At 42.1% G+C, this 22,189-nt stretch overlaps 1 protein-coding gene and 1 long non-coding RNA gene across 2 annotated transcripts in view; one reads left to right on the forward strand and one right to left on the reverse strand.

The window, feature by feature from the left end:
* The window catches only part of LOC118801904 (stonustoxin subunit beta-like), a 26,346-nt gene extending 5,980 nt beyond the window's left edge, over window positions 1-20,366 (reverse strand). The window contains exons 1-2 of the mRNA XM_036562311.1: window positions 18,988-20,366; window positions 14,159-14,205 (exon numbers count right to left, since the gene is read on the reverse strand). Coding sequence (XP_036418204.1) covers window positions 14,159-14,205; window positions 18,988-19,148 — 208 coding nt within the window. The 5' untranslated portion in view covers window positions 19,149-20,366. The remainder of the gene's footprint in view (window positions 1-14,158; window positions 14,206-18,987) is intronic.
* LOC118801905 lies at window positions 9,173-11,499 on the forward strand. The gene is made up of 2 exons (XR_005006588.1): window positions 9,173-9,639; window positions 10,159-11,499. It is a non-coding gene; the product is annotated as an uncharacterized LOC118801905 (long non-coding RNA).
* Window positions 20,367-22,189: the final 1,823 nt, after the last annotated feature.

A 22,189-nucleotide genomic window follows, 5' to 3' on the forward strand; every position in this document is an offset into this window, starting at 1 on the left:
GAATTTTTTCTTGAAATAAATTGATACTGTGATACAATTGTAGTGTACACTGATTTGCAGTGAACATGTCACAAACCTATTTCAACCTTTAGTTTACTAAATTTATTCTTTGATTGGATTTTAATTTCCTGCAATGGACTTGCGACCTGTCCAGGTTGTTTTCTGCCTTTCGCCAAATGACTGCTGGGATAGTCTCAGCCTCTCTGAGATGCTCATTATTCCCAATCATGTTACTGACCTGATGCCAATCAAACACCAGGTTTGTTTTTTTAACATTTCACAACTTTCCCAGCCTTTTGTCGTCTCTGTCCCAGCTTTTTTGAAACATGTTCAAAATGGGCAAATACTTTTCAAAAAACAACATTTCTCAGTTTCAACATTTGATATGTTGTCTTTGTACCACTGTCAGTTAAATATTGAGTTTAAATGATTTGCACATCATTGCATTTTGTTTTTATTTACATTTTGTACAGCGTCCCAACTTTTTTGGAAATGGGGTTGGAAATGATCGAGCTTCAGGCTTGTGAACTTTTTGGTGTCACTCCACTCTCCTGTTCCACCAGGGGTTCTAGTGTCCTGCTCAGCCAGCCTCCACCACTGACCAGCTCCTCAAGCCTGTCCAAACTGCCAATCCTGTGGTCCAGGTTCACCCAATGTTTTGGGCTTTGGGAGCCTCACTTTATGTAGTGTACTCTTGTTTGGGACCGGCCCGCTCCGGCTCTGACTCCACTCACTTATTACCACACACACTTGTGGCCCATTTCTAAGACTGAATAACAAACAGACAGTATTGATTTAATGTTTTAGGCACTTGAGAAAATGTATTTTAAAAGCTATTTATTTGGTCAGTAAGCAATTAAGAATGTTTTGAAAAACATAAATATTAGGATGAATACAAATTTCCAAACATTCCAAACCCTCTTGGGGTTTCTAAACCTTTGTGGACATCAAGTGATAATTGTAGTTTTCATCCGCTGGCCGGTTTGGTTAATTAGTCTTTCATTAAATCAGGATGTTATATTGTGTTTTTACAAGCCAAAACATGCTACAGCCAAGACAAATGGGTTTCAATGTACAGACTTTGGTCTCTTGCCTTGCAAAGTGTTGCAGCTTTCTGAGTGCATTTCTTAACCATGTTCTTGTTCTGCAGTATCTCTTGTTTTAACTGTTCTTCTGTTCTGTTGGATTTTGATTGTAGATTTGCCGAGTTTGTGCCTGCTTGCCGATGTACTGACCCCTTCCTCTGATGACTATGAGAGTCAGACTGTCCCTAATAAAGAGGGTCGGTGCATGTTTACTACCGCAGCACCCATTTGTTTTAACAAATAACGCAAACCTATAAAAAAACTATAAATTTGAAGATTTTAATATTTTTAATTGTTTAATTTATAATAATTATGACTATTCTGACAAACTGTTGACATACAGATCTACAGATCTACAGTCACCTTTAGTGTGCTTACGCACATCTCATGAACCTTCGGTTTGGAAAACATGCGATATATAAGGAGTTTAGGAGCATGTTATGCAGAGCTGCGCTGTGGCATTTTAATTTTGGGCAGTACATTTTAACTTTGACATGTTTTGCAGTCCTACTAGAATATTCAATATACATGCACTAGAATTTTCCTGAAAAACCTTTCTCAAGCAAACTACAGCCTTATTAGCATATTGTGGCAGAATTAGTTTTTTCTGGAACAAATAATTTGTCGCACATGAACAACATACAGTAGTCTGATTGTCTTTATTATTTCATGAATGAAGTGTTGCTGAGGCAAATCCATGTGACAAAAAATTATATTCATCTTTAAAAACTAAGAAATAAAACTGACAAAAGTGTTTCCAGTCTACATTAAGTACAAACTGCCATCAGTGCATCCAAAGATGCGCAGAATTAAAATAAATATATTCTGGGGTTTGAACTGCTGAACAGCTGACTATAACTGACACAACACTAAACTAACAATACATTAAAAATTAAAATGATTTGCTGCAATGTTTCTATTTTAAAAATACTTACTCCGCAGTACATTTATCTTCCTGAACTACTTTACTTACACATCCGTTTCACACGTTTCACACTGCCATGTTGTTTCCTCATCAGGAACAGCACCTGGTATCATTCCAAAGCCGTCTGCATGGAGCGACTTTTACAAGTTCCACATTTTATATAAACAGCCAAACAGAAGAAAGTGTGTAATAACAGTACCAGCAAATTTGAATTCAAACATTTTAAAATTTTTAGCATAATAATAATTTTCTGAAAATCTCTTAAAAACAAAAATCAGTGAAACAATGCAGCAGCCACACCAGAAACCAACTATCAAGATCTCTATGTCATATGGATGTGACACAGCGGTAATTTATTTATAGAAAAAATTCATTAAAACTCAGTCGAGGCGTATTTTACCAAACTAAAGGTTGTAGTATGTTTGTCAGGTGTGTCTCAAACCAAAGCTCGTATGTTATTTGTATTATGTTGTTTAATTAAGTACAAGTTATTTTATTTGGCAGTAGGTTTGTTCAGTGTGTCTCAGTTCAATTTGTAGGTCCACTGCATTCGCCTTTAGACCGCCTGATTTGCTAAAAGTGTATACTTGTTAATGTCAGGTATTGATTTTCACATCATCTTTGTATTTCAGTAGGTTTCAGGTCTTTATAAACAACACCAACAAGCTGCTCATGTATGTGGATGTTTCACGTTTTTAAGCAGTACCCGCACTTTACAGACGGTCCCTTACCGTGTTGGGCGACCGCTGCAGCGATTCCGCCTATTTTCATCATATCTACTTGGCGAAATGGAAAGATCGGTGACTTCGGCGAAATATAAAGATTGTAGTTTGTTGTCTGTTTTATCCCGATTTAGAAAATGTTATTTCAGAAATGTTAAGAGGTCGTTTGTGAGCAATAGGAGGGGCGAAACGCGAATATCCGCTGAATGTCCACTATCAACCTAACTTTACCGAGCTCTGTAGACAGACTGACCAGCTGTGGGTCAGATGTTTCTCAGTGGATGTCGCAAAATTTTCTACAGTTAAATCATGAAGAGACTGAATTACTGATTGTTGGTACAGAAACTCAGAGAAAAATGATTTTTGAGAAACTTGGTTCTTTAGCTTCATCTACCAAACCTGCAGTAGAAACCTGGGTGTGATCTTAGACTCTGAGCTCTGCTTTACCCCACATGTAAACACGGTCACTAAAGCAGCTTTTATCATTTAAGAAATATCACTAAAGTTCAGCCTTTTCTCTCTCAGAGCGACGCAGAGAAACCTGTTCATGCGTTTGTTACAGCAGAGTTGATCACTGTAATGGTCTTCTTACTGGACTTCCTAAGAAAACTACACATCCCTTACAACTCGTACAAAACGCAGCAGCATCCTAACAAAAACAGCACAGAGAGATCAGATCAGTCCCGTTTTGAAAGAGCTGCACTGACTGCCTGTATCATTCAGGATAGACTTCAAGGTTCTGCTACCAGTCTTTAAAGATCAAAACAACCTTAAAGCACCGCTGACATCACAGAGTGTCTGTCTGTTTATGTTCCGGCACGCAATCTAAGATCTGCAGATAGTGGCCTTCTACAGAGACCCTCTGTACAATACAGAAAACATGGAGAGACTCTTTCAGTTATTCTGCTTCTAAACTGTGGAGCTCAATTCACCTTTTATTAGACAGTCAAGCTCAGAGCTCACTTTTAAGAAGCACCTAAAAACGTCTCTCTTTAAATCAGCATTTAACTAAAACTGAACGTCTCGTGGTTTTTATCTTCTAATTTAATCTTCTTCATTTTCTTCTGATTCTAATTAAGCACTAATGATCTTTTCTATAACTGTTTTATCACCTGTCTGTAAAGCACTTTGAGCTGCCACCGGCATGAAAAGTGCTATATAAATAAAATTATTATTATTATTATTATTATTATTATTATTCTCTGCTGAGGTGGTTGGCGTTATGTATATATGTATTATGTATGTATTTAACAGACACCTGATGTTGCTGATTATTAGAAAAACTAATAGACATTAGTTAAAGTTAGCGAACACTGGCTAATGTAATATCATGGGGTGCAACATGTTCCTGAGAGATACTCAGCTGTTCACGCTCTTGTATTGTATTAGCTAGGAATAAAGCGAGGGGCAGCTTACCAAGGCCGTGATTCTGGTCATGTATTTGAAGTGTTATTTACATATAAGACAGGACCTTCACCCATCAGCATAGCCAGAGTTTAATCCACAGATTAATGATCCTGTATGATCTAAATCTCTTCTGTTCTGTGTTGTTTTTGGCTACTGTGTCATTTAATGAATGGAAAAAATTCATTCACTTCTTTCTTTCATTACTAAGATACTTAAAATGCAAATCACACATGCTTTACAAAAACACACTGTAAGCTGGTCATTTGCAGGAATAATACACAAGTAGTGGACGAAGTACAGAAGTACAAAGAGTAAAACATGTTGGCTCATTACTGCAGTTAAAGGGGGTCTGTTTAGTCAGTGTTTGTGCAATGTAAAGAAAATCAGTTCACTAAAATATTGTTATCTGGTTTCAGTTCTGCTTCTTCTTGTTTTAGCAGATTTTCTGCAACTAACTAGTCCTGCAGTCTGAGAGATCAACACCAAACCAGCTTTGAATGTTTGAGAAAAATTCTTTAAAAATAATACGGCTCCTAGTTTTCCAACACAGCTGAAATGTCCTGTTTTTATATATTACATATTGTATATGTGTATTTAAACATAGACTACAGTCATGGAAAATGATCAGCTTTTCATTTAGTCAAACTGTTAAATATCAAGAACTTCATTGTTTTATGACGTCTGCTTAAATATACAAGCCCAGTGAAAATAATACATATTTGGTGCAGAATCATTCCTTATTGTTTAATTAATAATATTTTTATAACATTCATAATTTCACAGAAGTGCAGTGTTTAACTCCATTGAAGTTTCAATGCTTTAAATAATGTTGACCCAGAAGTGATTTATAGGTGAACCACTCCTTTAACTGATGCTGCTTTAACCTTCATTCCAGCCATCTTCAAATGAGAAGCTGATTCGTTATTTGAACAGACAGCTCGTTATGGAAAGTTCGATTCGTTCTTGTTGAACCGATTCTTTCGAACTGCTTCTTTCAATTCGAATAGACTCTATTGAACTACTGCACTATTTAAGGTGGGACGGCAACATTTGAAATCCGCAGCTGGCGAAGTAGAAGCCAACTTCAGCTTCTTAGAGCACGAGGTAAGTTAATGAATCGGCTGAATCGGGCGTTGGATTCACTGAACAGAATAGTTCGAAAGAACCGATTCAGTAAAATGAATCGAACTTCCTATCGCTACATACAGCGCTGGTCCTTATCGAGTCTCCTGCTGTGCGACTGGCCTCTCAGAGGGACGAGCCGATACCGCGTTTTCTGGAGCTGCATCGTTTTACAGGCCTTCAGACAGGAGAGCGCGGTTTTCTCTGACTGTCACACTTTAAACACCACGTTTTGACTTTAATCAGAAATACTGAGCTGTAGTCTTTTGGTAAGCGGTGTTTCTCCTTTGTTCTGCTTCAGTAATGTTGATAGCGAACTTTCTGGCTAACGGTAACTAGTTAGCTAGTGTGCTGGTCAGTCGGTCAGATGTTTGGTCTAACATTTTCCCGTTGGTCAGTTCCACAGTGGTGTCAGAGTGAAGTGGAGTAATGTTGGTTTAAACTGTGTTAATATGAGTTTAAGCAGTAGCCCAGCTCTCTCTGGCACTAGACTAGCTTAGCTTCAGTTCTGACCACAAACCGTCTGATACAGACAAGCTGCAGTTCAACAAAGGACGTCTGATAATCGACTGTCTGATGTCTGGAAATAAGAAGTGATTATTGGGCTGATATGGAAGTTTAATAGGAGGCGTATCAGCAACATGTAGAGCTGCTCTCACTCTGCTCTCCCACCCCCCCCCCTCACTCTGCTCTCCCCCCCCCCCCCTCTCACTCTGCTCTCCCACCCCCCCCCTCTCACTCTGCTCTCCCACCCCCCCCTCTCACTCTGCTCTCCCACCCCCACTCTCTCACTCTGCTCTCCCACCCCCCACTCTCTCACTCTGCTCTCCCACCCCCCCTCTCTCACTCTGCTCTCCCACCCCCCCCTCTCACTCTGCTCTCCCATCCCCCCCTCTCTCACTCTGCTCTCCCATCCCCCCCTCTCACTCTGCTCTCCCATCCCCCCTCTCTCACTCTGCTCTCCCACCCCCCCCCTCTCACTCTGCTCTCCCATCCCCCACTCTCTCACTCTGCTCTCCCATCCCCCACTCTCTCACTCTGCTCTCCCACCCCCCACTCTCTCACTCTGCTCTCCCATCCCCCACTCTCTCACTCTGCTCTCCCACCCCCCCTCTCTCACTCTGCTCTCCCACCCCCCCTCTCTCACTCTGCTCTCCCATCCCCCCTCTCTCACTCTGCTCTCCCATCCCCCCCTCTCTCACTCTGCTCTCCCATCCCCCCACTCTCTCACTCTGCTCTCTCACTCTGCTCTCCCATCCCCCACTCTCTCACTCTGCTCTCCCATCCCCCCACTCTCTCACTCTGCTCTCCCACCCCCCACTCTCTCACTCTGCTCTCCCACCCCCCACTCTCTCACTCTGCTCTCCCATCCCCCACTCTCTCACTCTGCTCTCCCATCCCCCACTCTCTCACTCTGCTCTCCCACCCCCCTCTCTCACTCTGCTCTCCCATCCCCCCCTCTCTCACTCTGCTCTCCCACCCCCCTCTCTCACTCTGCTCTCCCACCCCCCACTCTCTCACTCTGCTCTCCCACCCCCCACTCTCTCACTCTGCTCTCTGCTCTCCCACCCCCCACTCTCTCACTCTGCTCTCCCACCCCCCCCTCACTCTGCTCTCCCACCCCCCCCTCTCTCACTCTGCTCTCCCACCCCCCTCTCACTCTGCTCTCCCACCCCCCCCTCTCACTCTGCTCTCCCATCCCCCACTCTCTCACTCTGCTCTCCCACCCCCCTCTCTCACTCTGCTCTCCCACCCCCCCTCTCTCACTCTGCTCTCCCATCCCCTGCTCTCTCACTCTGCTCTCCCATCCCCCGCTCTCTCACTCTGCTCTCCCACCCCCCACTCTCTCACTCTGCTCTCCCATCCCCCACTCTCTCACTCTGCTCTCCCACCCCCCACTCTCTCACTCTGCTCTCCCACCCCCACTCTCTCACTCTGCTCTCCCATCCCCCCACTCTCTCACTCTGCTCTCCCATCCCCCCACTCTCTCACTCTGCTCTCCCATCCCCCCTCTCTCACTCTGCTCTCCCATCCCCCACTCTCTCACTCTGCTCTCCCATCCCCCCACTCTCTCACTCTGCTCTCCCACCCCCCACTCTCTCACTCTGCTCTCCCACCCCCCACTCTCTCACTCTGCTCTCCCATCCCCCCCTCTCTCACTCTGCTCTCCCATCCCCCCCTCTCTCACTCTGCTCTCCCATCCCCCACTCTCTCACTCTGCTCTCCCATCCCCTGCTCTCTCACTCTGCTCTCCCATCCCCCACTCTCTCACTCTGCTCTCCCACCCCCCACTCTCTCACTCTGCTCTCCCACCCCCGCTCTCTCACTCTGCTCTCCCATCCCCCGCTCTCTCACTCTGCTCTCCCATCCCCCCCTCTCTCACTCTGCTCTCCCACCCCCCCCTCACTCTGCTCTCCCACCCCCCACTCTCTCACTCTGCTCTCCCACCCCCCCCTCTCACTCTGCTCTCCCATCCCCCACTCTCTCACTCTGCTCTCCCACCCCCCACTCTATCACTCTGCTCTCCCACCCCCACTCTCTCACTCTGCTCTCCCACCCCCACTCTCTCACTCTGCTCTCCCATCCCCCACTCTCTCACTCTGCTCTCCCATCCCCCCACTCTCTCACTCTGCTCTCCCATCCCCCCACTCTCTCACTCTGCTCTCCCACCCCCCTCTCTCACTCTGCTCTCCCATCCCCCCCTCTCTCACTCTGCTCTCCCACCCCCCTCTCTCACTCTGCTCTCCCACCCCCCACTCTCTCACTCTGCTCTCCCACCCCTGCTCTCTCACTCTGCTCTCCCATCCCCCACTCTCTCACTCTGCTCTCCCATCCCCCCACTCTCTCACTCTGCTCTCCCACCCCCCACTCTCTCACTCTGCTCTCCCACCCCTGCTCTCTCACTCTGCTCTCCCACCCCTGCTCTCTCACTCTGCTCTCCCATCCCCCACTCTCTCACTCTGCTCTCATCCCCCACTCTCTCACTCTGCTCTCCCACCCCCCCCACTCTCACTCTGCTCTCCCATCCCCCATTCTCTCACTCTGCTCTCCCATCCCCCACTCTCTCACTCTGCTCTCCCATCCCCCACTCTCTCACTCTGCTCTCCCACCCCCCCCCACTCTCACTCTGCTCTCCCACCCCCCTCTCTCACTCTGCTCTCCCATCCCCCACTCTCTCACTCTGCTCTCCCATCGCCCACTCTCTCACTCTGCTCACCCACAACAATGATCATCATACTGTGTGTATATTTTATGTTCATAGGCGTTTTTGTAGGATGTGTAACTCAATGATTATGACTGACTGCAGGTAGCATTGAGGCACAAGACCCACAGAAGGACAGATCAGCAAAGCTGCAGCGAAAGAAGAAACCAGACGATGTTGAAAGTGCAGGAACGAAAGGTAAGTTTTTATCTCTTAATAATTCACACAGTACAGCTGTGTTTGGCTGAAATAACTACCTTCAGTGTTCAGCTTCTGTAGAGCTGTTTTAACTGTGGATTATCTGGGTAGAGAAACAGGTTCTGAACCCTGGCCTTAATAAACGCCAGATTTTACAAATATTCATAAGATACTTGATGAAATCCAGTTGAAAACAGACACATCTGTTACTTCAACATGCACTTTATGAACCGCTGCTCTACATATTTGCACATACGCACACGTACCTTTAATCTTTTCCTTCAACTTTGCACATATAACTACTTTTCTCTAAGGTTATATTGGTGAATGGAGGAACAGCAGAGTAAGAATTTCACTGTACAGTGTAACTGCCTGATTCTGCTGTGCAGATCACAACAAAACTCTCGAATCTTGAGTTGAATCTGAATCTTGAAAAGAAATCATTAATAATTAAAGGGCTCTGATACAAGATTCCTTTTTTACCAGTTTAGTTTTTTTCTTGGCCAAATGGCCAAATAAAAAACTATTCTGAAGGAAAAGGTTCACGTCCTCTTATGGTCTTTGGTTCTACATCACTGTCTAACTAATACACAGATTTGTAGGCTCCATTACTGCACCACTGTATAACACACAGTTAAAAGTGCTGTGCGGTTTTTACCTGAACCAACTGAGTAACGAGTCTTAAGTGAACAGAGTCCATTAAAGCCTGTAGTCCACCTGTTGGGGAATGATGATGTATATTGGGTTGGTCTCCCAGACAGAGATTAAGTATTGTCTTAGACTAAAAAGTAGTCCAGGACTAGATTTAATCCTTGTCTGGGAAACTGAGTGTTAATGCGTATATTTCTAGGATGCTCATTTTGTTTATAAAACCAGTTTCAGGTGCTGATGAGGCACAAAGCCCACCAAGGAAAGACAGAGCACCAAAGCGGCAAAGACGGGAGGAAACAGATGGTGATGAACAAACAGAAATGGATGGTGAGTCTTCATCCCTTTAATAACTTGGTCCAAGGCCTTGTTCAGACCTGGCATTAACATGCGTCCTGGGTGATCTGATCATCAGTGGTCAGCACTAAGTACAAGTGTGAAAAGGGTACAGTGTGTCTGGAAGACGCTGTAATCCGATTGGTCAAACCACATTCGGAGGTGGTCAGAGACGTGCATGACTGCATTACATTTGTAGTGTGAACACGAAAGCATCTTCATGCATCCCTGACTGCAGTGAAGTAACACATGTATAGCCACGTCATGGCCTGCTGGAAGATACGCACTAACTGTGAGACTGGGGGGCGCTAGGGAGCAAGAAGCCTCATCTTCATTTGGGCTGAGGACGAAAAAAGGTGGAAATGATGTAAGAAACCCCAAGTGGTCGTGGGAGAATGTGATTGGCAGTATCGTGATCTCATCACCAGAGACACCTTCAGTTATGACCTTCTGTAAAATGTGTTTGAAAAGCTGTTGTACAAAAATAAAATGATGTTTTGTTTTCTTTCCCAGAGGAGGATGGTGATTATGTCCCCCTACCATTTGTAAGAAGAAGGTGAAGAAGAAGCTGCTGACGGAACAGCCCAGCGAGTTTAACATGTATATTCTAAAGCACTGCCCTGCACTTTTCACCAGTCTTATTCACAAGGAGCCAGTCTGACTGCAGGTTTTCATTCCCTTTAAGGAGAAGCACAGCTGAGTCCACACGTTTCATCATTTGGTCTCAGTCTTTAAAGAGTTTGTTAGCAGTATGAGGTCTGATCCTGGTTGCTTGGACGGAAAACATGTAGTCACCCTGGCTCTTCATGGAGAAGACTGGTGATCTGTTTAGGTGGAAGATCGTGGTGAGTTTTATTCTGCATATACTGAACTGGTATGAATGTCCTCTTAAACATAACGGGCCACATTCATAAAACTTGGTACGCACAATCAGGATAAGCTGGTGGCTGCGAGTCCCACATCACTGGAGAGTCACCATGATATTCACAGTTTTGTTCTCTATTACTAGATAAATTACACTACAGTGGCCAAATTAAAGATGAAAAAGTTGTTTGGCTCATCAGTTTATAGTTACTCAGATGAGTGGATTTGTGGGATTTGTTGCTGTTTATTAGGTACACTTGTCCTGTATATAAACTTATTGGCTACTTTATTAGAAACCCCTGTCTTACAGCTCACTATACACAGTCTTATCAGAATATTATGACCACCTCTTGTTTCTACACTCTCTGTCCATCATATCAGCTCTGTTTACCACACAGTTTCACTCTGTAGTTCTACAGTTTCAGACTGTAGTCCGTCTGTTTCTCTGCATACTTTGTTACCCTGTTCTTCAGTGGTCAGGACCCCCATGGACCCCCACAGAGCAGGTACTATTTGGGTGGTGGGTCATTCTCAGCACTGCAGTCACACTGACGTGGTGGTGGAGTGTTAGTGTGTCAGCGTCACTGCAGTGCTGAGAATGATCCACCACCTAAATAACTATATGGTAAACAGAGCTGCTGTAATGGACAGAGAGTGGGTGATACGAGTTCTGATCCCATTAATTTTGGCATGTCAGTGTCGTCCACCTGTTGCTGCACAGTTTATCAGCCACCCCATGCCCCATTCATCATCGGTCAGTTTCTGACCACAGGCCCGCTGTTGTCCAGATATTATTTGGGTGGCGGACTGTTCACACATCGCAACTGTTACAGTTTAACTTCACTTCTCTGCTGCTTTCAGACCCGCTCAACACAGGAGGCGAGCGTGGAGCGACGACGAAAGAGCTGCTGCACTCAGACATTTGGGAGTTTTCCTTGAACGTTACGAGGTTCCAGGAAAAAAGGACTGAATTTCATGTATCGAGAACGACTTAAGATCTCCAACATGGAGGGATGTTAAATACTTCATCCACAACAGAACTGAGTCAAATTCATGTTGGCTATAATAGTTACTATCTTGGTCATAATTCATGTTGATTATGAACAGTTATGTTTATGCAACAGTCACTCTTAAAAACTGAGAAGTAAAATTTCTTAAAGTTTTCCAAGTTCCACTGCATCATTATTCACTTATTGATTACCAATGGCTACCAGATCAGACAAACTCATGGACCATAGATAGTAAGGGGAAATTCATTCATCTCTTCAGCCAATGACGACTCCAAGACATACTAGTTTCTGGTTCAAAAATAATCTGCATTGTTTCTTCTGTTTCTGCAGTTTCATCTGATTTATTCAATCAAATAATTCACCCCTTAACACCCCAGGCTCATTACATACTACAGCTGATTATTCAGGAACTACAGGGACTTCAGTGCAAACTAACTGAGCTATTCTTTTAGGTATAGAAGCGTGTAATAAAACTGTGGGCCCTCCGGAGGACCCTGGGGTTAACAGACCAAGCTGAAGTGGCCATATTAGAGCAAGAATGTCTTCTAAATGACAACCTGAATTATCAGAAAGTGACACATCCATATTTTCTCAGGCTGCTGAATGTTTGACAAACCAGTGAAGGATGATGAACATCGTAACTGGTAGAGGGAGTTGAATGTAATGCTCACTTTGGTGTTTGGTAACAATGACATTGGTGCTTTTGGGAAACCCAGCCCTGCTGGATTAAACTCTGGCTATGCTGATGGGTGAAGGTCCTGTCTTATATGTAAATAACACTTCAAATACATGACCAGAATCACGGCCTTGGTAAGCTGCCCCTCGCTTTATTCCTAGCTAATACAATACAAGAGCGTGAACAGCTGAGTATCTCTCAGGAACATGTTGCACCCCATGATATTACATTAGCCAGTGTTCGCTAACTTTAACTAATGTCTATTAGTTTTTCTAATAATCAGCAACATCAGGTGTCTGTTAAATACATACATAATACATATATACATAACGCCAACCACCTCAGCAGAGAAGTGATCTGTACAATACGTACAAATTATATATATATATATAAACGTTTTAGATCATTTAGAACATTTTAGATCTGATTTGAGCTGAATTACTGTTGGAATTTAACTTGCAGTCCCTTTTTTAAACAACAAAACGTTAATGAACAGCATAATTAACAGCGTCTCTTTTTAACTAAAGACTCACTAATCACTAAAACAGAGTTTGACTCGGTACAGTGTGGATATACTGGATGGAAACGACTCGACTGAATCAACAGGGTCGATTCAATTCTCTGAGACTCTCACCAATGACAGAGAGTCTCAGACAATGGAATCGATTCTGTTGATTCAATTGAGTCATCTTCAGGAGTCCATTATATTCAGCTTTTCGCTAGTGATGGAAAGGAGTCGACTCGAAGGGTTCAAGAATCGATTCTTAGATTCAGAGCATCAAGTCGTGCGTAAACAGGCTCGTTCTCCTGGTCAAAACTCGCTAAACTACCTGCTTTAATGAACTTCAGCGCTTTGGTTCAGTAAATCGCCACTTTTACAGCTTATTTGTCCTCATTTGGTCAGATTTGTTCGGCGTTGGGTTTATTGCGGATGTAATGGTCAGTCTTCAGCCATTGTCCAGTGCTTTAGTCTTCATAAGGAGAGGAGAGCGGGTTTAAGGGCTGCCGCTGCGCAGTGTGAGCTTGTTGTGCTTCTTTGCGATGTGCAGGTTTGTGTTGTGGGGGTTGTGTTGTGGTGATTGTGTGGTTTGTGTGGTAACTCTGTGCTTTTTGAGCGGTAATCGCGGTTTGTGCTGCAGCAGCGGGTGTGGTGAATGTTGTGTTGCTGTGTCTCAGCATTTTAAACTCGTTTAGCGGCCGGTTGTCGTTTTCTGAGCGAGTTGTTTCGTATGGCGTCACTGTTGCTGCACTGATCCTGTACTTGTATTGATTGGTGGGGGAATTTCAGTCCATCGCGGGCAAAGCTCGGTGTTTTAACTGACGGAGGTTTCAGCCAGTCAGAAACGGTGGTTCTGTTTGGGGGCGGCGCTCGGGCAGCAGAGCGGACTCCTTACTCGTCCGTACGGAGCGGTCTAGAACCTGATTGGCTAGAGCCTCTGTTGCTCAGCCACTATTGGTCAGGCGGCCTTATAGGCGGGCTCCTTCCACACAGCAGGCTCTGGCGGTGATGGCGGCTCAGAGCGCTCGCCATGCTAATCGCTAAAGCTCACAAAAGTCCTGCAGAATCCGGGAAATGTTTAATAATCACTCTCTACCGTGACTTTTATTATGTACTCTGGAACATATGGCCGGCTCCTCGGTTCAGCGGCCGAGCGGCTCCTCGGCTTAGGGGCCGAGCGGCTCCTCGGTTCAGCGGCCGAGCGGCTCCTCGGTTCAGCGGTAGAACACTTTTTACCGAATTGTACTATTCATTGAGTTTCGAGTGACCCCTCGCATGTGGGCGACATCTAGTGGCTCAACACTCAAACAGCGTGTCTCTAGATGCAGCAGAAACCATGGTCCTCAGTCTCCCTGGGCTTTTACCCGGTCCTCACTTTGGGGCAATTACAAGAATGTGTGTGTGTGTGTGTGTGTGTGTGTGTGTGTGTGTGTGTGTGTGTGTGTGTGTGTGTGTGTCTCTTACATTTCTTCAGTCCTGGTTTCATCCTGATCTTCCCTCCATGATTCACCCTGAAGAACAAACACACACACACACACACACACACACACAGAACAAAAGCTTGTCAGAGCGTCTGCTGTAAATTGTCAGTACTGAAAACACTTCACAGCTGCATGTCTGATTATAAAGAGAAACACTGAATTCAGATCATTATTTATTAAATTTGGCCCTATTTTGTCTTTTCCAGCTGATCAAATGTCATGAAAAATAAATATTGTGGTGGATCATTTATCATCAACACTTCCTGAAGTATGATATCATATTACAGTATTAATAAACTCTCTGTGTCCAATAAAGAAGAACTTCACTGCACCTCAGCACATTTTATTAAACAACAAATTAAAAAATAAAATAAAAACACAAAGTATAAATCAGCCCTTAAACGGAGAGTTCCGGTCCTAAAATCTGATTGGCTGAGCCGTGTTTGAAGCCGTTGTAAAATATTTGATATTTGCCCACCGATAGCCCCTCACAACAGCTGAACTCTGTATCACTGCACCACGGCACGAGTAACTCTTGTGTTCCTAATGGATTAATCTTTGACTGTAATGCTGCTCGCATGGAGCACCGAGTGCACTGACGAAGTAAGAACCCGGTTCTGTTTAAACTGAGGGGCTGACGGCTTATTTTCTTATCTAGAACTAACAGGCTAAAAGATAGCAAACATGCTAAACAACTCCATCATTAATATCACAGACTTGAATTAAAGCACTTACGATATGATTTACTGTAAAACTGCAATATAAAAGACTAAAGAATGACTTAAACACTTCAAATGTCCGTGTTTCAGTCAGAAGCCGCGTTAAACTGAGGCTGAATCCCAAACGGCTCTGTACTCCCTAAATAGTGTTCTAGGGAAGTTTAGAAATTCTAGCTTCTGCAGCCAAACAGTGACTGTGTGTCGAGTGTGGATGGGACTGAATCCCAAATGACTGTTTATTAGCTGTATTACGCACTGTTGGAGTTCAGGATCCAGTGTTTAAACTCCTACGTAGTGCACTATGTAGGGAGCAGGGAGCTGTTTGAGATTCAGCCCCAGTGTGAGAAGAGGGGCCCACTGGATTGGTGCTAAATAAGACTCACTAACTGGTAATTTGGGGACCAAAAAGGACTTATAAAGTTAAAGTCTCTGCATTAAACAGTGCTGCATTATCATATGTTCATTACTGTACAACAAAAAAGTTAAACATTTTATAAAATGACCTCAATATACAGCGATGGGTGACTGAACGTTCTCCTCATGCAGTGGTCCATGGTTGCTTGGCAACCATACCATGATCATTTCTACCATAAACATTTCTTGACAGAATACTTGTTTTTGTCAATTATTATTAGTAATGTCAGTACTGTGTTTGTTCCTACTGTCAATTAAACAGTCTTTATTATTATTATTATTATTATTATTATTATTAGGCCAATAAAATGATCTGATAATAACAACAATAAAACAACAACAATAATAATAGTATAATAATAATAATAATTATTATTATTATTATTATTACAATAATAATAATATATAATATATTATTATTATTATTATTATTATTTCCACACTTCAGAATGACAGTAATTCACCACCTCATTATGAAGACAAACACATCTACAGTAAAACGTTACAGTCAGTAATGTGTATAACTGTATATAGTTACAGTCAGTGATGTGTTTTATATGTATAATGTTTTTTCACAAACACTGTATCACTCCGCTGAGACACAGTTGCTAAGCAACGACTTTGACAGCTGTAGGAGACGCTCAAGACATTTGAACGTTTTTACTTCTTACTTTGCCACAAACAGAAAACTGGACACTTTTAAGATCACATTTGACCGACAGCCGATTTGGTCAGACTCTGAAGATGAGACGACACTAAATTCCCAAACTGTCATCACCACTGAGCAGCTTTTCAGTCGGCAGCTGTGACAGAAGAACAGCTAAACAACCTGGAATCAGCCAGAAATGAACCCAACACCATTCGCCAAACTAAATGGGCTGTAAGATGCTTTACAGACTGGCTGGAACAAAACAACATTAATACTGATCTGGCAAAAACTGACAAAACTGAGCTAAACCTGATATTGCGGCAGTTTTATGGCTCAGTCTGATTTGGTCAGACTCTGAAGATCAGACTACACGTTTGGCGAATGGTATTGGGTTCATTTCTGGCTGATTCCAGGTTGTTTAGCTGTTCTTCTGTCACAGCTGCCGACTGAAAAGCTGCTCAGTGGTGATGACAGTTTGGGAGTTTAGTGTAAGGAGCTGGAGAACGAACTGCCGGCTGTGCAGTGAGTGGGCGGAGCTCGTTACTCTGACGTAGCAACAAGCTGCTCGTTAAGGAACTACAAACCGGATTCCAAAAAAGTTGGGACACTAAACAAATTGTGAATAAAAACTGAATGCAATGATGTGGAGGTGCCAACATCTAATATTTTATTCAGAATAGAACACAAATCACAGATCAAAAGTTTAAACTGAGAGAATGTATCATTTTAAGGGAAAAATATGTTGTTTCAAAATTTCATGGCGTCAACAAATCCCAAAAAAGTTGGGACAAGTAGCAATAAGTGGCTGGAAAAAGGAAATTGAGCATATAACGAACAGCTGGAAGACCAATTAACACTAATTAGGTCAATTGACAACATGATTGGGTATAAAAAGAGCTTCTCAGAGTGTCAGTGTCTCTCTGAAGCCAAGATGGTAAGAGGATCACCAATTCCACCATTGTTGCGCAGAAAGATAGTGCAGCAATACCAGAATGGTGTTACCCGGCGTAAAATAGCAAAGACTTTTAAGTTATCATCATCAACCGTGCATAACATCATCAAAAGATTCAAAGAATCTGGAACAATCGCTGTGCGTAAGGGTCAAGGCCGTAAAACTCTACTGGATGCTCGTGATCTCCGGGCCCTTAAACGTCACTGCACCTCAAACAGGAATGCCACTGTCAAGGAAATAACAGAATGGGCTCAGGAATACTTCCAGAAAGCATTGTCAGTGAACACAATCCACCGTGCCATCCGCCGTTGCCAGCTGAAACTCTACAGTGCAAAGAGGAAGCCATTTCTAAGCAAGCTCCACAAGCTCAGACGTTTGCACTGGGCCAGGGGTCTTTTAAAATGGAGTGTGGCAAAATGGAAGACTGTTCTGTGGTCAGATGAGTCACGATTTGAAGTTCTTTATGGAACACTGGGACGCCATGTCATCCGGACCAGAGAGGACAAGGATAACCCAAGTTGTTATCAACGCTCCGTTCAGAAGCCTGCATCACTGATGGTATGGGGTTGCATGAGTGCTTGTGGCATGGGCAGCTTGCATGTCTGGAAAGGCACCATTAATGCAGAGAACTATGTTCAGGTTCTAGAACAACATATGCTCCCATCTAGACGTCGTCTCTTTCAGGGAAGACCCTGCATTTTTCAACAAGATAATGCCAGACCACATTCTGCAGCAATCACAACATCATGGCTACGTAGGAGAAGGATCCGGGTACTGAAATGGCCAGCCTGCAGTCCAGATCTTTCACCTATAGAGAACATTTGGCGCATCATAAAGAGGAAGGTGCGACAAAGAAGGCCCAAGACGATTGAACAGTTAGAGGCCTGTATTAGACATGAATGGGAGAGCATTCCTATTTCTAAACTTGAGAAACTGGTCTCCTCTGTCCCCAGACGTCTGTTGAGTGTTGTAAGAAGAAGGGGGGATGCCACACAGTGGTAAAAATGGCCTTGTCCCAACTTTTTTGGGATTTGTTGACGCCATGAAATTTTGAAACAACATATTTTTCCCTTAAAATGATACATTCTCTCAGTTTAAACTTTTGATCTGTGATTTGTGTTCTATTCTGAATAAAATATTAGATGTTGGCACCTCCACATCACTGCATTCAGTTTTTATTCACAATTTGTTTAGTGTCCCAACTTTTTTGGAATCCGGTTTGTATAATTTGGTGAAGGAACTGCGAACATTAAAACATATTAAACGCCGCGTTCACGGCCCAGTTTATTAATTTATTACTTTATTTATTTAACTGTTGTACAGAGCAATAGAACACTCGAGGAGTGTGTTATCGCCAATAACATCACGGCCAGATCACAGCCGTGATGTTATTTCGCAATAACACACTCCCTCTCGTGTTCTACTGCATAAGCATAATATGTAGAATTACAGTTAGTAATGTGTATAATATGTATGATTACAGTTAGTAATGTATGTAATATATATATAATTACAGTTAGTAATGTGTATAATATGAATGATTACAGTTAGTAATGTGTATAATATGTATGATTACAGTTAGTAATGTGTATAATATGTATAATTACAGTTAGTAATGTGTATGATATGCATAATTACAGTTAGTAATGTGTATGATATGTATGATTACAGTTAGTAATGTGTATAATATGAATGATTACAGTTAGTAATGTGTATGATATGTATAATTACAGTTAGTAATGTGTATAATATGAATGATTACAGTTAGTAATGTGTATAATATGTATAATTACAGTTAGTAATGTGTATGATATGTATGATTACAGTTAGTAATGTGTATGATATGTATGATTACAGTTAGTAATGTGTATAATATGAATGATTACAGTTAGTAATGTGTATAATATGCATAAATACAGTTAGTAATGTGTATGATATGTATAATTACAGTTAGTAATGTGTATGATATGTATGATTACAGTCAATCTGTGTATAATGTGTATAATTACAGTCAATCTGTGTATAATGTGTATAATTACAGTCAGTCTGTGTACAGAGACAGTAAGTCAGTAACTCACTGTAGTTTCTCCAGGGCGCAGTGTGGATCCTCCAGTAGATCAGAGAGCAGCTTCACTCCAGACTCTCCTGGGTGATTATAGCTCAGATCCAGTTCTCTCAGGTGGGAGGGGTTTGATTTCAGAGCTGAAGCCAGAGAAGAACAGCCTTCATCTGTCACCATACAACCAGACAATCTGCAGGAAAGAAAGAAAAAAAGGAACAATTTACATACAGCAAAAACCAGCTGCAGTACAAACACAGCAAGCACATAATTCTGTGAAATATATATTCAGATATCATGGAAAACAAAAAATACAATAACATTCACATGGCCTGTCAGGACAATTTGGACTATTACTTTAATTAATTAATTAAATAAATACACCTGAACTCATTATACAACTCCTCAAACAATCATTAACCACTAACACAGAATTTGTAAATTCAAAATATGGCAGTATATATAATTCTGAGTTGGAACTTATCTGAGATTAAGTACATAAAAAGCCAGAATTTCTAAAGCTTTGTATCTTATAGTGATTGAATTCAATTGTTTCATATATCAAAATCCTTAATTATGTCTGGGAGATTAATCTTTCATTTCAGTATGAAATACAGAAAAATATAAGAACTGAAGTCCATATGAGAAATATAGGTGCATTTATTCACTGTAAAGCATATGAGAACAGTTATGTTGAGGACAGGAATATATATATTTTGGTCATTTGTATAAAGACATTGTACTAATGATTTGATTAAATAAAGCAAACATTTCAGCTGCATAACAAAGACTTTTTAAAATACACTGAAATGAATTTTGTTGTTTTACAGCATTCTTTGTATGCTCAACAGTGTTCTAGAGTAAACTACTGTAGATTTTAAATGTATTCTGGGAAATATCTCACAGCATTAATACTTTACTGCAGATCCAAACACAGTATTAATACTTTTCTGCACATCTGAGTACAGTCATATAAGAAAAAAAGTAGAGTTAAGGCTAAGTTAAAGGCGTTTTGCCTCCTGACTGTATGCTCACTCAGTAACGTCTGTAAACAGGACATCACTTTTGTGATTTTCTGTCGTAGATTATTACAGAAGTGTGTTTACAGTAGCAAAAGAACAAATTCAACATTTTTTAACATTTACCTTGTATTAAAATGTTTAAACTAATGTTCCTTACAGCATTTAAGGCCATTAGAGAATAACTTTTTAAATCTGTCTCCGTCGGAAAAATGTCACAATCACTGTCACATCCTGGTTCATTTGCAGAAAACAGGCCACAACATTGCTGTTTATCAGTTTTGTACAGTTGTAACCAGAGACAACAAGTTAGAAGTCAATCTAAAACAATTCTGAACTGATTTGAAATAATCTACAAACATTTTTATATTATAATTTATTATAATTATTATTTTTATACAATTATTTTTATTTCTTTTTTATTATATTTAAGCATTACGTTTTGGCTTAATGTTAAACGTCTTCGCCTTTTGTATTCTGTTTTGTCTTTTTGGCCCCTGGTCCACCACAGACATTGTACTCCAATACAAAAAGTTTGGGCACCCCTAAGCTAGATGAAGTCATGGTGAGGGTCTTGTCCCTTATTGATTTTACATTACAGATTTTTGCAGTATCTCAAGGTACTTGATTTAAAACACAACTGATTGTAAACGAATGTATTGGTGTTGGTGTTTTTGTTTAAAAGTGCAGCTTTGCTCTTTTATATTGTATTAGGACGCTGCTGCTTCAGTGATTCTCAGCAAAATTAAACTGCATTTCAAGAGTTTTCAGCTTTGTCTAGATTTAAAACACAGCATAGTTCATTCAGTAGAGCAGAGCTGTGTGAAGTGGGTGAAGCAGCAACTGACAGGAATTTTAGACCAATTAGAACATGGCATGCACGGTGCAGGATCTGTCTGACTCCGCCCCCTGGATGCTCTCTGTAGTGCGAGTGGTCTCCAGTGTTCGATACGTCTGTTTAAAGTCAAACATGACCGTTACGAGCTGTTTACAGTAGCTAGCTCACTCACCGCGTTAACGCCAGCTGTTTTATCGTGTTTATTCACTGATAAAACCTCATCCAGACAGTCGCTTACAGTCTTTACAGAGACGTTACAGACCTGGTGACATTTTACAGATCAAAAAATAATCTTTTTTTTTAGCACTACTGGATCAAGTGGAATGGTGACCTTGGTTACTTCAGTGGTCAAACTCCACTTTTAAAAGGTGAGTAGTGATGAAATGAGATAAACAACCTCACTAACAGATACTTGGGCTCTTCTTTCTGTATCTCTGTGTCTGTCACTGATGTTAGCTAGGTGAGGCTAGCTTAAGCAGTTAACCTAGCTAAACTCGCTTGTCTGTTCAGGCCTTGGGCTGCAATCAGATTAGGATTAGCATCTCCTCCCAGCGGCTCTCTGTACTGACTGACCGCTCAGCTTCACCACTGTCTACAGCTCTAATGTCTACAGTCTCATCTCAGCAGTTCAGGGAGCAGCTGAAGAGCTGTAAATACTGACTGACCGCTCAGCTTCACCACTGTCTACAGCTCTAATGTCTACAGTCTCATCTCAGCAGTTCAGGGAGCAGCTGAAGAGCTGTAAATACTGACTGACCGCTCAGCTTCACCACTGTCTACAGCTCTAATGTCTACAGTCTCATCTCAGCAGTTCAGGGAGCAGCTGAAGCTGATAAATGTTGGGAGTACTGACAGATGAGATGCTGTGTTTTTGTGCAGCAGAATCTTAGTCAGTTGAAGTGTTTTGGTAGGTGAACAAATAAACCATCATAATGTAAGACTAACTTTCACTTATTGCCCAAAAATGTATCTAATCTTCCTAATTAAAATGTCAGTGGTCTGTTTATTCACTACAAGTGATGGTTTGGTCATTGTGGTAAAAGGAAAAGGGCACCAATATTCAAGGCTACAGCTTTAATGTATTAGTACAGTTCACTGATAATAAACTCCTGAATTTAATTAAATGTTTTAAATGTGTTTTACTCTCTGAATGTTTTGGTCATGGTTCCTCTTTGTTCCTGTGTTTCCATGGTTCCTCTTTGTTTTTGTTTTGGTTCTTTGCCCCGCCCCTTTTCCCACCTTCCCTGTTAGGATCCTCACCTGTCTGTAGTCTCTGTCTCCTCCCTCTCCCAGGTGTTCCCCGTTCGTTCTAGCCTTTATCAAGCCCTTTGTTCCAGTCAGTGTTTGTCTGGTCTACTCGTCAC

Source organism: Colossoma macropomum, unplaced genomic scaffold (assembly GCF_904425465.1).
Source record: "Colossoma macropomum unplaced genomic scaffold, Colossoma_macropomum, whole genome shotgun sequence".
Lineage (NCBI taxonomy): Eukaryota > Metazoa > Chordata > Actinopteri > Characiformes > Serrasalmidae > Colossoma > Colossoma macropomum.